General features: G+C 55.7%; 1 protein-coding gene across 6 annotated transcripts in view; it reads right to left on the bottom strand.

Moving 5' to 3' along the window:
- The window catches only part of CLSTN1 (calsyntenin 1), a 69,442-nt gene that overhangs the window by 32,442 nt on the left and 22,499 nt on the right, over positions 1 to 14,501 (bottom strand). For 5 of the 6 annotated variants that reach the window (XR_009865891.1, XM_062190399.1, XM_062190396.1 and 2 more), the window contains exons 1-2: positions 1,981 to 2,118; positions 489 to 611 (exon numbers count right to left, since the gene is read on the bottom strand). Coding sequence is in view for 5 of the 6 variants with exons in the window: in XM_062190399.1 (XP_062046383.1) it covers positions 489 to 611; positions 1,981 to 2,089 (232 nt within the window). In the remaining variant the exon portion in view is untranslated. Of the gene's footprint in view, positions 1 to 488; positions 612 to 1,980; positions 2,119 to 14,501 lie in introns of those variants that run through there. The other variant, XM_062190400.1, reaches the window with a different exon arrangement.

Below are 14,501 nucleotides of genomic sequence, written 5' to 3' on the forward strand. Positions count from 1 at the left end.
CCTCTCTCTCTCTCTCTCTCTCTGCCTCTGCGTGGCACTAAGTTCCAAATAAATAAAAATAAATATTTTTTTTAAAAAAGAATGCACTGAAAAGTAAAATTAATGCCAAAGTGTTCTCTACAAAGACCACTCTTCAGGGAACGGACGCCCAGGCGGGCGAGCAGACTCCGAGGCCAGCAGCACCTGGGGCAGGTGAGCGGCAGAAGCTTGGGCCCACACCTGCTACGTTCGGGGCCACACCTCCTCGGGGACTCTGCTCGCACACTCTCCAGCTGTTATTTGGTTACATCAAGATAAGGAGCATAATGGCGCAGTTTAATTAAACATCTTGTTTTAAAGTACACAAACAGCTACGCCCACAGTTAAGACGGAAAACCGCCGGACCAGGGAGCCCCAAACAGCCCTCAGCTTTCCAGCCGGTTCCAGGCAGGCCCAGAGACCCTGGCAGGGCTGTGGGGCGCCCCCTGCCGGCCCCGCCGCGGGCGTACCTGCGAAGCGCAGAGGCGCGTCCTTGTCCAGGGCGATCAGGGGCGGGTCCAGCAGCACCGTGTTGTCATTCTCAGTGACGATGCCATGGTAGGTGGGCTCCAGCCACGGCTTGTGTTTGTTCACTGCGATGACACAAAAGGAAGGGGAGAGAGAACAGCCGAGGTCAGTCGGTACTGTGAAACACACCGCCTCTGAAGACCCACACCCGTTGCGGAACAGGGAGGCTCCCCAGGCTGCCTGGCAACACCGATGTTTGGCGCAAAGCTTGGTATCAAGACTCCATTCTAGAGGGAAACTTCTCGGGGCCCAAGCAGCAACCACACATAATACAGCGCTCCTGGGCAGGTGCTTGGCGCCCATGCCCCGCACCCGAGGGCCCGGTTCAAATCCTAACTCCACTTCTGAGCCAGTTTTCTAACACACCTGGGAGACAGCAGTCCAAGAGCTTGGGCCCTGCCACCCATGTGGGAGACCCGGATGGCGTTCCTGGCTCCTGGCTTTGGCCTGGCTAAACAGGCATTTGGGGAATGAACCAGAGGATGGAAGATCAATCTCTCTCTCTCTCTCTAATGAACAAATCTTTAAAAGGCAGGCTGGCCTGGGCTGCTCTGGAAGTCAGGCAGGGGGACCCGGGCGCACGCCACATTCAGCCTACCGCAGGGAAGCCACCACAGTTCCATTTCTTTATCAGGATCGACCACACTTAAAACCAGCACTAGGAACAAACACGTACACTGAAGAGGCCAGATAGACATCTTTATGAAAATAGAGTTATGACTATAAGTAATAAAACAAGACAAGATTTCTTGGAGAAAACAGGACTGAAGACAAAAATGTTTGAAACAATGACCCCTTCCGGGGTCCCGTCCTGGCCGCTGTACTTCTGACCCAGGGTGCGGATCTGCACCCCAGGGCGGGGGCAGCAGTGAGGCCCCAAGTACTTGGCCTTTGCCACCCACCCCTGCGAGACCTGGATTAGCTCCTGGCTTTAGCCTGGCCCAGCCCCACATTTTACAGACATCTGGGGAGTGAACCAGCAGATGGAAGAGCATGCTCACTCTCTCCCTCTCCCTCTCCCTCAAATAAAATCTAAATAAATCAAGGAGCCCGTCACACTCTCCTCACCACAACTCTCTCCCTGAACTGGGGACCCCCGCCTCCCAGGAGGCCCGGCCCGGCCCGTGGACAGCGGCCGCCTCTCTCCAGTTCCCGTCGGGACCACCACTCACTCCACCTGCCTGGTAACAGCTTCCTTGCCCGCATACCGTGAGGAACCCTCCCAACTCCGCAGACGTCACAATACCGCGCTGTTACTTCTCTTCCCTGCCCACTAAATCCACAAAGCAGCCCGGACTCCGTGAGGCGCGGCCTGCAAGCTCCCCGTGCTGGGCACCGCCTGGCGCATGAGCAGGCACGAGAGGACACGCGGGGCCCGGTTTGTAAATTCTCCCACAGAGAAGGCAGCCTTGGGGCTGGGGAAGGGGTGCGCACCCTGTGACCCTCCAGCAGGCGGACGGTGAGCAAGGTGGCCCCGAGACCCAGAGGCCAAGGGCCAGCAGGGGATGTCACGGAGCAGCTGACGCGACACTGGATAGACCATGAAGTCCAGAAATCCTGGTGGCCTCTGAAGTCGCCTTCTGGCCCATGGCCACCCTGGACGAGAGGTCTGGTAAGGAAGAGAACGTGTCCGCAGCACGGGTGCCCTGGGGGAGGCGCCTGTTGGCCTCAGGACCACACAGGACACACGGGTGACTCCACTCTGCGGCCAGGTCAGACGTGCCCCCTGCAGGACCCAGCCTCCCGGATGCTGCTGCACCCCAACTGTGCCACAGGGCTGGGCCCTGCCGCAACCCAGCTGGGCAAGGACTCCAGCCAGGCCACTGCCGGGGCAGCGACTCTTGGCCCGACCTGTCACCATGGTTTAAGGTGCGGTTAATAAAACGTGCCGTATGATAAGCACTAAAGACCACCTGGAGTCTGTGGACCTGGAGACCTAGAGGCAGCGTGGCCTCCCGTGAGCACACAGGGCAGGGAGGCCGGGGCGCAGCCGCCGTGGGAAGCCGGCGAGCGGCCCGAGGGGGAAACAGCTCCATGGCTGTCTTCCATTCTCCCCCAGAATCCTAATGTTATCATTCACAACCTCTAAACTGCTCCTTTAACAAAGCCGGCAGTTCCAAAGGCTGAACTTTTCAATTTTTAATGAATGGTATTTTTAATATTTCATCACATTCAATTTGCATTATGAGAGATTTATAGAACCAAGCGACTGATGTCTCTGTGATCATCCCACGGAGGAGAGACCACAGGCGCACATCTCCCCGGGGTCGCCTGGCTGAGTGCGCCCCATTCGCCTGTCACTTCCTGGATCATTAAGAACCAACATCCGTTTCAATGGGATGGCAGGAACTTAAGGGAGTGAGCACAGGGCGCGGCTGGGGCACGTAACCAGCCTTCTGTGGCTGTAGCAGACTTGAATCACCAGGAGTTGACGCAGGCTTTGACAACAGTCAACACCGGGGTTACCTGTAGCACAAAAGGGCCACCTCCCCAGCACAGCCTGGGGCGGAGTGCGGGGCTGGCTTTGCTTTGCCTCTGGCCCCGACCCTGTGTGCTAAGCCGTGACACAGGGGCTCTGTCGGCAACACGAGGCCACCAACCGTTCTCTTCCGATTCACCCTCCAACAGGAGCATGATGTGAGCCTCATCCTCCCCACACCTGGGTGAGTCAGCCCTTGAGTACCTGCACCGCCCCTAGACCACGCTAGGGCCAACTTTTAACCTGCTCCATCAAAGGGGTCTGCAATTGGGGAGTACTGCCACCAGGTGGCGACGGGTGCCACGGCGTGCACGCTCCCAAGCACCAGGCATTGATTTTTCTAAGTTCCACTAGAGGGCATGGGCTCCGCACAGAGGCTGAGACCCAGTGTGGGAGGTCAGCATCCTGGGTTCAAGTCCTGACTCCATTCCCGACCCCACCTTCCCGCTAACGCAGATCCGAGGAAGCAGCAGGTGACCCTGGCTGGGCTCCTGGCTCCTGGCTTCAGCCTGGCCCAGCCCCAACTGCTGCACACCCTTGGGGAGTGAACCAGCAGATGAAGGTTCTACCAAATAAATACATAAATAAATATTTTAAGAATTCTGCTACTTTACTAAAGGAATGCCAGAAGGCCCTATGTTAAAGACGATATTCAGTGGCTTGACCTGCTGCGGTACAATGCCAGCCACAAACTATTATCTTTTAAATCTCCAACTTATTTTAAAGATTTGTTAGTTACTTGAAAAGCAGAGTCAGAGAGAGAGAGATGGAGAGAGAGGTCTTCCATCCACTGATTCACTCCCCAAAGGCTGCAAAGGTTGGGGCTGGGCCAAAGCCAGGAGCCAGGAGCCAGGAGCTGAGGTCTCCCACGTGGGTGCAGGGGCCCAGGGACTCCTACCATCTTCCACTGCTTCCCCAGGCACATTAGCAGGGAGCTGGATTGGGAGCGGAGCCGCTGGGGTCCACAGGGCACGCCGGCACCGCAGGTGGCCCAGCCTGCTACAGCACAGGCTGGCCCCAGCTTACTCTCCTTCCTCAGCGAACCTCTGGAACAGGCGCACACAACTCCAAAACCACAGTCCGAGTCCGAGTCTGAGTCACTCCATCCCTGGTCCTCCAAACCAGCACAGAGCAGGGTCCCTTCCGCCTCTCACAGCACCGGCACTGTGCCTGTTCCAGATCCTTCCCCAACACACGCACGCCAACACCCCCAGGCACCCCCAGACAATGCATGTGCACCAACACTCCCAGGCACCCCAGACAACACACGCGCACCAACACCCCCAGACAATGCATGTGCACCGACACCCCCCAGGCACCCCAGACAACACACGTGCACCAACACCCCCAGGCACCCCCAAACACACGCGCACCAACACCCCCAGGCACCCCCAAACACACGCGCACCAACAGCCCCAGACAATGCATGTGCACCGACACCCCCCAGGCACCCCAGACAACACACCCCCACCAACACCCCCAGACAATGCATGTGCACCAACATCTCCCAGGCACCCCCAGACAACACATGTGCACCAACACCCCCAGGCACCCCAGACAACACACGCACACCAACACCCCCAGGCACCCCAGACAACACACGCACACCAACACCCCCAGGCACCCCCAGACAATGCATGTGCACCAACACCCCCAGGCACCCCAGACAACCCTTGTGCACCCTCAGCTCCCAAGCATCCCAGACAACACACGCACACCAACACCCCCAGGCACCCCAGACAACACATGCACACAACACCCCCAAGGAACCCCAAACACATGTGCACCAACACCCCCCAGGCACCCAGACAACGCATGCACACCAACACCCCCCAGGCACCCAGACAACGCATGTGCTCCACGATGAAGCGGCTGGGATAAAGCACGGAGGGTGCAGGGGTGTGCGAGAGAGGCGACTCGGTAAGCACAGGTCACCAAGGGACCAGCAGGACAGAGGCCTGCTCCTCCAGCGTGCCCACGGGGCTTCGGGTGGGAGGCACCAGGGCAGGAAAGCCTCGGCCAGGACAAGGTGTGCCCCACGGGTGCAGGGCTGCGGCCAGCCCGGCGCTCTCCAGGCTGCACGGTGGGAAAGGCAGGAACCTGGGGATCGGAGGAGTGAGGTGACGGCGTGGCTTCTGCCCCGAGAACGCGCATGCCGCAGTCCCATCCCGCCCTGGTGTCCAGGTCAGGAATGGCACCGGTCAGCAGACACAGGCCCCGGGGAGGGGCCCATTGGACGCCCACAGCACCGCCACGCAACACCAGTTTCTTGGTAAATTCATCAGAGCTGCTTCAGAAGGGGCGGGGAGGGGCCGGCGTCCTGGTGTAGTGGGTAAAGCCACCCCCTATGATGCCCGCATCCCATATGGGCGCCCGTTCACGTCCTGGCTGCTCCACTTCTGATCCAGCTCCCTGCAAATGGCCTGGGAGAGCAGTGAGAATGGCCCGAGTGCCTGGGCCCCTGCACCCACGTCGGAGACCTGGAAGAAGCTCCTGGTTCCTGGCTCCAGCCTGGCCTAGCACTGGCTGTTGTGGCCATCTGGGGAGTGAAGCAGTGGACAGAAGATCTGTCTCTCGGTCTCTGCAACTCTGACTTTCTTTTCCTTTTCTTTTTTTTTTTTAACTTTTATTTAATGAATATAAATTTCCGAAGTACAGCTTATGGATTACAATGGCTTCCCCCCGCCGTAACTTTCCTCCCACCCGCAACCCTCCCCTTTCCCGCTCCCTCTCCCCTTCCGTTCACATCAAGATTCATTTTCAATTCTCTTTATATACAGAAGATCAGTTCAGTATATATTAAGCAAAGATTTCAACAGTTTGCCCCCACATAGCAACACAAATTGAAAAATACTGTTGGAGTACTAGTTATAGCATTAAATAACAGTGTACGGCACATTAATGACAGAGATCCTACATGATATATTTTTTTAAATTAATTTTCTATGCAATTTCCAATTTAACACCAGGTTTTTTTTTTCTTTTTGAATTATCTTTATATACAGAAGATCGATTCAGTATATACTAAGTAAAGATTTCATCAGTTTGCACCCACACAGAAACACAAAGTGTAAAAATACTGTTTTAGTACTAGTTATAGCATCACTTCACATTAGACAACACATTAAGGACAGATCCCACATGAGATGTAAGTACACAGTGACTCCTGTTGTTGACTTAACAATTTGACACTCTTGTTTATGGCATCAGTAATCTCCCTAGGCTCTAGTCATGAGTTGCCGAGGCTATGAAAGCCTTTAGGGTTCGCCAACTTCGATCTGATTCCGATAGGGTCATAGTCAAGGTGGAAGTTCTCTCCTCCCTTCAGAGAAAGGTACCTCCTTCTTTGATGGCCCCGTTCTTTCCACTGGGACCTCAGAGATCTTGCATTTAGGGCTTCTTTTTTTTTTTTTTTTCCCCAGGGTGTCTTGGCTTTCCATGCCTACAATACTCTCATGGGCTCTTCACCCAGATCTGAATGCCTTAAGGGCTGATTCTGAGGCCAGAGTGTTGTTTAGGACATCTGCCATTCTATGAGTCTGCTGTGTATCCCGCTTCCCATGTTGGATCCTTCTCTCCCTTTTTGATTCTATCAGTTAGTATTAGCAGACACTGGTCTTGTTTGTGTGATCCCTTTGACTCTTAGACCTATCAGAGTCATCAATTGTGGACTGAGATTTCAAAATAAATAAGTAAACATCTAAAACAAAAAGCGGGGTGGTGAGGGCAGAAAGACCAGCGCTCCACGCTTCCCCCCCACCAGGCAGCATCGTCCCAAACGCCAACCTGAGGCCCCACAGCCCCCACCTAAGGCCCCACAAACCTGACCGTCTAGAGGCCTGGCTTATCCTTTCTTAGCAGAAGCAAAGAATCCTCTCCCAGCTATCCTGTGGGTGCAAAACAAAACCAGCAAAGTCCTGGCACTTGTGTATAGCAAAGAGGAAACATTGTATCCACCAGAGCAGCAGCCAGGACACACCCCCAGGACACGCCCCCATGACAGGACACGCCCCTGTGGCAGGATGTGGCCCCTGTGGCAGGACGCGCCCCCCAACGTGGCAGGACGTGCCCTCCCATGACAAGATACGCCTGCACGACAGGACACGCCCCCACGACAGGACATGCCCCTACGACAGGACACGCCCTGTGGCAGGACACGCCCCCATGACAGGACACGCCCTGTGGCAGGACGCGCCCCCTACGACTCTCCTACTCACACCGAGCACCGGGTTCCCTTACACAAGCACAGCACTAGTTTCGTCTTGCTTTGTAAACTGGACTGTAAGATTTTTTTCTAAAACAGAAAACTTCCAAAGAATCTCCAAACTCTGGTTTAAGGGCTCATTCATCACAATCCCAAATAGACCATTTTAAAGTGTTTGAAAAACCTACCCACCACACACACACACACACACACGCACGCACGCACGCCTGGCCCGGCTCAGCCCAACCCCGGCCACTGAGGGCACCTGGGCAGTGAACCAGCAGGGGGGAGTTCTGTCAATGAGAGCTTTCCCAGGGGCAGGCGGAGCCACCACCCGGGACACACGCAACTCATCACGTGCCCGGTTTCTCGAGTCCTGCCTCCACCAGCTTCCTGCAAGCAGGCGCCATGGGGAGCAGCAGAGGACGGCCTATGTACAGGTGCCCCCTGGGGGGGGGCAGCAGAGGACGGCCCAGTACAGGCGCCCCCTGTGGGGGGCAGCAGAGGACGGCCCAGTACAGGCGCCCCCTGGGGGGGGGGCAGCAGAGGACGGCCCAGTACGGGCGCCCCTGTGGAGGGCAGCAGAGGAAGGCCCGTGTACGGGTGCCCCTGGGGGGGGGGGGCAGCAGAGGACGGCCCATGTACAGGCGCCCCTGGGGGGGGCAGCAGAGGATGGCCCATGTACGGGCGCCCCTGGGGGGGTAGCAGAGGACGGCCCGTGTACGGGTGCCCCTGCACCCAGGTGAAGCTCCTGGCTCCTGGCTTTGGCCTGGCCCAGCCCTGGCCAATGCAGGCATCGGGGGAGGGAACCAGCACAAGGAAGGGATCCTCCTTCCCCATTTTTCTCTGTTGCTTTGCCTTTCTTTTTTTTTTTTTTTTTTTTCCTTTTTTTCCTTTATTTTTGACAGTCAGAGTGGACAGTGAGAGAGAGAGACAGACAGAAAGGTCTTCCTTTGCCATTGGTTCACCCTCCAATGGCTGCTGCGGCCGGCGCACTGCGCTGATCCGATGGCAGGAGCCAGGTGCTTCTCCTGGTCTCCCATGGGGTGCAGGGCCCAAGGACTTGGGCCATCCTCCACTGCACTCCTGGGCCACAGCAGAGAGCTGGCCTGGAAGAGGGGCAGCCGGGACAGAATCCGGTGCCCCAACCGGGACTAGAACCCAGTGTGCCGGCGCCACTAGGCGGAGGATTAGCCTATTGAGCCGCAGCACCGGCCTGCATTTCAAATAAATAAAAACAAACAAAACAAAACCAAAAAAAAACTTCTATTAGAGCTTGTAGGACAATGGAATTAAAAGTTTACTTTAGTGCAAACAACTTTTGAAATCCAGGGCTAGTTTTTTCATAATTGCATCTTCCATGAACTCTGTGTTCACGGAAGGCAACAAGGGCTCTGCGGGCCCAGGACGGGTCAGGGCATGGGTGCCGCACATCCCTGGCCTCTAAGCACCAGCGCAGGCCCCACCAGGTCGTCTCCAACCCTGCTGGTGCCCTGCCCTGAGAGCCACTGGCTTAGAAGCCCCTGGCCAAGGCAAACCTCTCATACATTTGCAAACAGCTTTCTAATTCCTGCACATCAGGTCAAGCAAAGTCAATCTTTAAACAAGAACACTGAACCTACGCGCAGCTAACAGCAATGTTTTCAACAACAAGGGACCCCCCCCCCCATGTCCCATGAAACTCTGTGTGATGCGTGTTCAGCGTGGTCACCTTCTGAAAGGTGAGTGGATCGTGCACTGCAGATCCGAGCCTGGCGATGTCGCTCAGCTCAGAGCTGGGGAGCTACCGCAGTTCCTGGTGGGGACACGACCGGGGGCAGGGTGTCATAAGATGGGATAGGGGGAGCGGCAAGAGCAGGATCAAGAGGCACCCGGGGGTCTCCCTGGCACAAACCCCACGCTAGCTACAAAGGGGGGTGCAGCAGGGAGGAAGCAGGAAGGGCGCCGGTCCCACCTGTGAGGGGAGACCCTCGGCTTTGGCCCTGGGCTGCAAGGACAGACGGAACAGGACAAGACAGACAGGCTTCGGGGCCAGGAGAGGCGAGGGCTGGGTCTCGACTGCAGCGTGGGGTCAGGGTTCCTGGGCACAGGATGGGACCAAAGCCCAGCAAGGATGACAAGACCCAGGGAGCCCAGGGGACAACGCCCAGTCCCTGCACTGGCCTCTGGGGGTGATCAGGGGCAGGGAGGTCCCCAGACGCAGGTAGAGCAGACTCAGGACCCCCACGGAACCCAGCACTCAGCCACACTGCAGATGCTCCCCTCCCCACCACCAACAGCAGCTGCCCTAGAGCAAATCCCACTCCTCACACTTCAACCCACAGCACGGCTCAGCTCTAAAAGATACGATAACTCTTCTCCAACCCCCCAGTTTATCATCCCCAAAGTTCATAAGGTGGGGCCGGTGCTGTGGCACAGAGGGTTAAGCCGCCATCTGCAGCGCTGGCATCCAGTATGGGCACCAGTTCGAGTCCCAGCTGCTCCACTTCTGATCTAGCTCCTTGCTGATCACCTGGGAAAGTGCTTGGACCTCTGCGCCCACATGGGAGACCTGGATGGAGCTCCTGGCTTCTGACCCTGCCGGGCCCAGCCCTGGCCACTGTGGCCATTTGGGGAGTGAACCAGCGGATGGAATTTATTTGAAAGAGTTACAGAGAGGAGAGCGCTCGCGCACTCTCCTCTCTGTAACTCTTTCAAATAAATACATAAAAATCTTTTTAAAAAATCACACTTGTTATTTAACATCATCAAAAATCTAGTCACAATTAACTGTTTCAGTATACCTAATGACTTAAGACATTAGATAGACATATTTCTATATGTCTATTTCTATACAGACATTATATCGTGTCTATATATTTGATATACGATTTGATATATAATATATATTAGATATCATATTTCATATTTCTATACATTAGACAGACGTATTTCTATACAGCTAAGGCTGTGTCATTTGTCATTTCCACTGCTATGAATTAGAAAGACCAAGCCGCTGACAATGCTTCAACAATGACCTCGCCAATTCTTTTCCCGTCACTGTTCATCAGGTGCAGGTCTTTTCTAAGCAGGAATTGTACAGGTGTTACAAGTTGAGGTGGCTCCTGTCTACTCCCATCGTGCTGAGTTTTTGTCTTGGATGAATGAACAGAACTTTATCAAATGCTATTTCTGCATTAACAAATGTGATCAAGGGGTAATTATTCTCTTTATTTATTTTTTATCTATTTGAAAGGCAGGCAGAGAGACAGAGTGAGATCTTCCATTTGCTGGTTCATTCCCCAAATGCCTACAACAGTTAGGGCTGGGTGAGGCTGAAGCCAGGAGCCAGGAGCTCCGCCCAGGTCTTCTATCTAAGTGACAGGAGCTCCGCCCAGGTCTTCTAAGTGACAGGAGTCCCAGTGTTTGGGCCACCACCTGCTACCTCCCAGGATGTGTGGTAGCAGGAAGCTGGACTGACAGCAGAGGGGGGGACTTGAACCCAGGACTCAAAATAATGGGAAATGGGCGTCCCATGCGGCATCTTAGCTGCTGTGCCACAGCTCCTGGCCCCGGCGACTCCTGTTAGCCAGCTGATGAGGGGGGTTACTGAGTTCCGATTGTTCAGCCAGCCTGGGTACGGGGGCAAATCCCCTCTGATCACGGCACAGGCACAGCACAGCACAGCACAACACAGCGCTGCCTCTGATTTGCTCACGTTCCCTTGAGAGCTTTTTGACTCTTTTTTCTTTTTTTTTAAATTTTTTTAATTAATTAATTATTTATTTTTTTGACAGGCAGAGTGGACAGTGAGAGAGAGACAGACAGACAGAAAGGTCTTCCTTTGTCGTTGGTTCACCCTCCAATGGCCGCCACGGCCGGTGCGCTGCAGCCGGCGCAGCGCGCTGATCCGAAGCCAGGAGCCAGGTGCTTCTCCTGGTCTCCCATGGGGTGCAGGGCCCAAGCACTTGGGCCATCCTCCACTGCACTCCCGGGCCATAGCAGAGAGCTGGCCTGGAAGAGGGGCAACCGGGACAGAATCAGGCGCCCCGATCGGGACTAGAACCCGGTGTGCTGGCGCCGCTAGGCGGAGGATTAGCCTATTGAGCCGTGGCGCCGGCCTGAGAGCTTCTTTGAAACAACTTTATTGCTATTTCTATTTGAAAAGTGGGAGTTTCTGTCAGTGCAGGATGGACTTCCAGGTCTTGGCTTCATCCCGGCCCAGCCCTGGCTGCTGCAGGCAGCTGAGAAGTGAACCAGCAGAGAGAACTTTGATTCTCTCTCTCTCAATAAATTCTTGTCAGTATATTTCAACTCACTTCACTCTTGATCCAAAAACTCTACTGGTTTGAATACGTCCGATTTTGTATTTTTAGCATTGAGGGTAACGCATGCGTGGCGAGCCCAGGGCCCTCGTCAGGCGCTCTGTGCGTGGCTTCTCCATCGCCACTGAGGCCGAGCAGAAGGGCTCAGCTGCAGGGTCAGGCAGAGGCAGCAGTCACGGGGCTATTTCTGAAACATCAGGCTGTGATGACGTGCTTTTAAAAATTAGGGTAAAAAAAGCCAAGTGGAATGTTGGTAACTGTGGCTTAAATATAGCAGCCCCAGCCCTGAGAGACAGAGGGCTGTTATTAAACAGACAGGACCTTCCAAAGCCAAGGTCGTGACCTTTCTAGATCAAGGGTTCTTCTGAGACTCCAGGAACTCTCCCCCCTCCAAAAAAAAAAAGATGTAGAAAGTGCAAAAGCACAGAGCCCCGGGCAGGAGGGTGCAGGTGGAAGCCCCTCAGTGGGCTCAGAGACCCGCGTGCTCCTCCAGCACCCCAGCCCCGCACACAGCAGGGGAAGCCTCACTTCCTCTCGTGCCACCTGGGGAGAGCAGGAGGAAGAATCACAGGGCAGGGGGCCAGGAAGCCGCGCAGGAGCAGCACCTCAGGAGAGAGGGAGTTTGTCCCCCGGCTGTCATAGTCAGGAAATCTGTCTATTTCAAAGACGTCACCAACAAATTAAAAAAAATACATATATCACTCAGCTTGTCATAAGATCATACTTAAGTTTCCAATTACCTTAACATCATATGCAGAAAATTTCTAGCAAGCACATAAAAACATTCTGGGGTGTTTAGTGTGGAAGTCAACCACCCCTCGAATCCAGCACTTCTTTACAGAATGCAGATTGACCCCCGGAAAACTCCCGGGCCAGGACCAGCAGAAGCCGCGATGCGCTGATGCCCACTCCTGAGCTTCACCAGCCACCCCCCACGCACCCACAGCAGCCTCTTCTTCTGGCAGATTTTATTATACTTGGGCCATCTTCCGCTGCTTTCCCTGGCACGTCAGCAGGGAGCTGGATCAGAAGTGGAGCAGCCAGGACTCGAACCAGTGCTCACATGGGACGTGGGCGCTGCAGATGGAGGTTTAACCCGCTGCGTCCCCGCAGCCCCGTACAATGTCACAGATGCTCGGTGGCAGCCACTCACGCCCGACTCTGCCGGAAGTCCCACACGTGACAGGCGGGGCGTGCCGGGGAGATGGCGGGGGGGGGGGGGCAGTGCTCCCGGGGTCACAGGCTGCCTGGGGCCCCAGTGATTCACACCAGCAGCCATCCTGGCCGCTGACCGGGACCTGGACTCCGGCCCTGGGTTAGGTGCCTCTCCGGAAACAGCAGGTGCAGGGCCCAATCCCAGAACACCCAGGAGTGAGGCATGAAGACAAACGCCTGGCGAAAGGCGGCGGCTGGGGCGGGCGTCGGGGTCAGGTTCAGGGCTCCTGGGAATTCTCTGGAGCTCTGCACCCTCAGGCAGCAGCTGCTGATGGACACAAGGTCTTCGGAAAGTTCATGGAAAATGCGCATCGTGAAAAAGTGGCACAGATTTCGAAGAACTGCAGCAAGACAAACCTATCCTTTACTTTTTTAAAAAAGGATTATTTACTTATTTGAAAGGCAGAGTTACAGAGAGGTAGAGAAAGAGAGAGAGAGAGAGAGAGTCTTCCATGCCCTGGTTCACTTCTCAAATGGCTGCAATGGCCAAAGCTGGGTCTTCCACGCAGGTGCAGGGGCCCAAGGACTTGGGCCATCTTCTGCTGCCTTCCCAGGCCATAGCAAGAGAGCTGGATCGGAAGTGGAGCAGCTGGGACTCGAACTGGTGCCCACATGGGATGCTGGTACTGCAGGATTTACCCGCTGCGCTGCAGCGCCGGCCTCAAACCTATCCTTTAATTCCATTTGTCACCAACTGTTCAAATTCTCCCCCAACCACTGAGCTGTGGCATCTTTGGAGTGGGTGCTGGGCACAGAGGTTAAGACGCCCACATCCTGTATCAGGGTGGCTGTGTTCAAGCCCTCACTCCACTTCCAATTCCACCTTCCTGCTAATGCAGTAGCAGCCACAGCTCCAACGCTGGGGCCCCTGCCACCCACGCGGAGGAGCCCCAGGCTCCCGGGTTCAGCCTGGCCCAGCCCTGACTGATGCAGGCATTTGGGGAGTGAACCAGAGGACGGAAGATCTCTGTTTCGGCCCCTCCCTCCCTCCCTCTCTCTCTGCTTCTCAAATGAATGAATAATAAAGCTTTAAAGGAGGGGTTGGAGGTGGAGAACGGACCTTTCTCACTCAAGCATTTGGGAGACTGCAGAATCATTTACCCTAACGGGAGGAGAGAACAGCCAGAGTGCCAAGGTTCCACCTCCCACCAGCCCCTGCAGCGTGGCCCGCCCACCCCCGAATCCGAGGCTGTCAGTGTGACCTGGGGTTTGGTTTGGAACCTCCTGGAGGAGATTCTGACACACTCCCTACAGAGGACGAGTGCTCTGGCAAGGGAGCACGGGTCCCCAGCCACATCGGGGTCCCCAGCCATGTGGGTCCCCAGGCGTGTCAGGGTCCCCAGGCCATGAGGGGGTCCCCAGCCGTGTGGGTGTTCCCCAGCCATGTGGGGGTCCCCAGCTATGAGGGGGTCCCCAACCATGTGGGTGTCGGGGTCACAAGCTGTGCCAGGGTCCCCAGCCATGTAGGGGTCCCCAGCCGTCTAGGGTCACCAGCCATGTCAGGGTCCCCAGCTGTGTGGGCATCGTCAGCCATAGTGCGCGGTTCTCGCCCGCACCCTCTCGTGCTGCCGCCCCCAGCATCCCCGCTGACCTGTCTCCAGTCGAACCCCTCTGGGGTACTCACCACTGCTCCTTGCTTTTGTTTTAACACAAAACCCAACCTTCAGCAAAACCAGCTCGCATGTGACTCTGAGTCCTCCGGAGGCAACGCACAGACCCCCCCCCCCCCCCACAGGCTGACCCAGACAGTCCG

Source organism: Lepus europaeus, chromosome 5 (assembly GCF_033115175.1).
Source record: "Lepus europaeus isolate LE1 chromosome 5, mLepTim1.pri, whole genome shotgun sequence".
Lineage (NCBI taxonomy): Eukaryota > Metazoa > Chordata > Mammalia > Lagomorpha > Leporidae > Lepus > Lepus europaeus.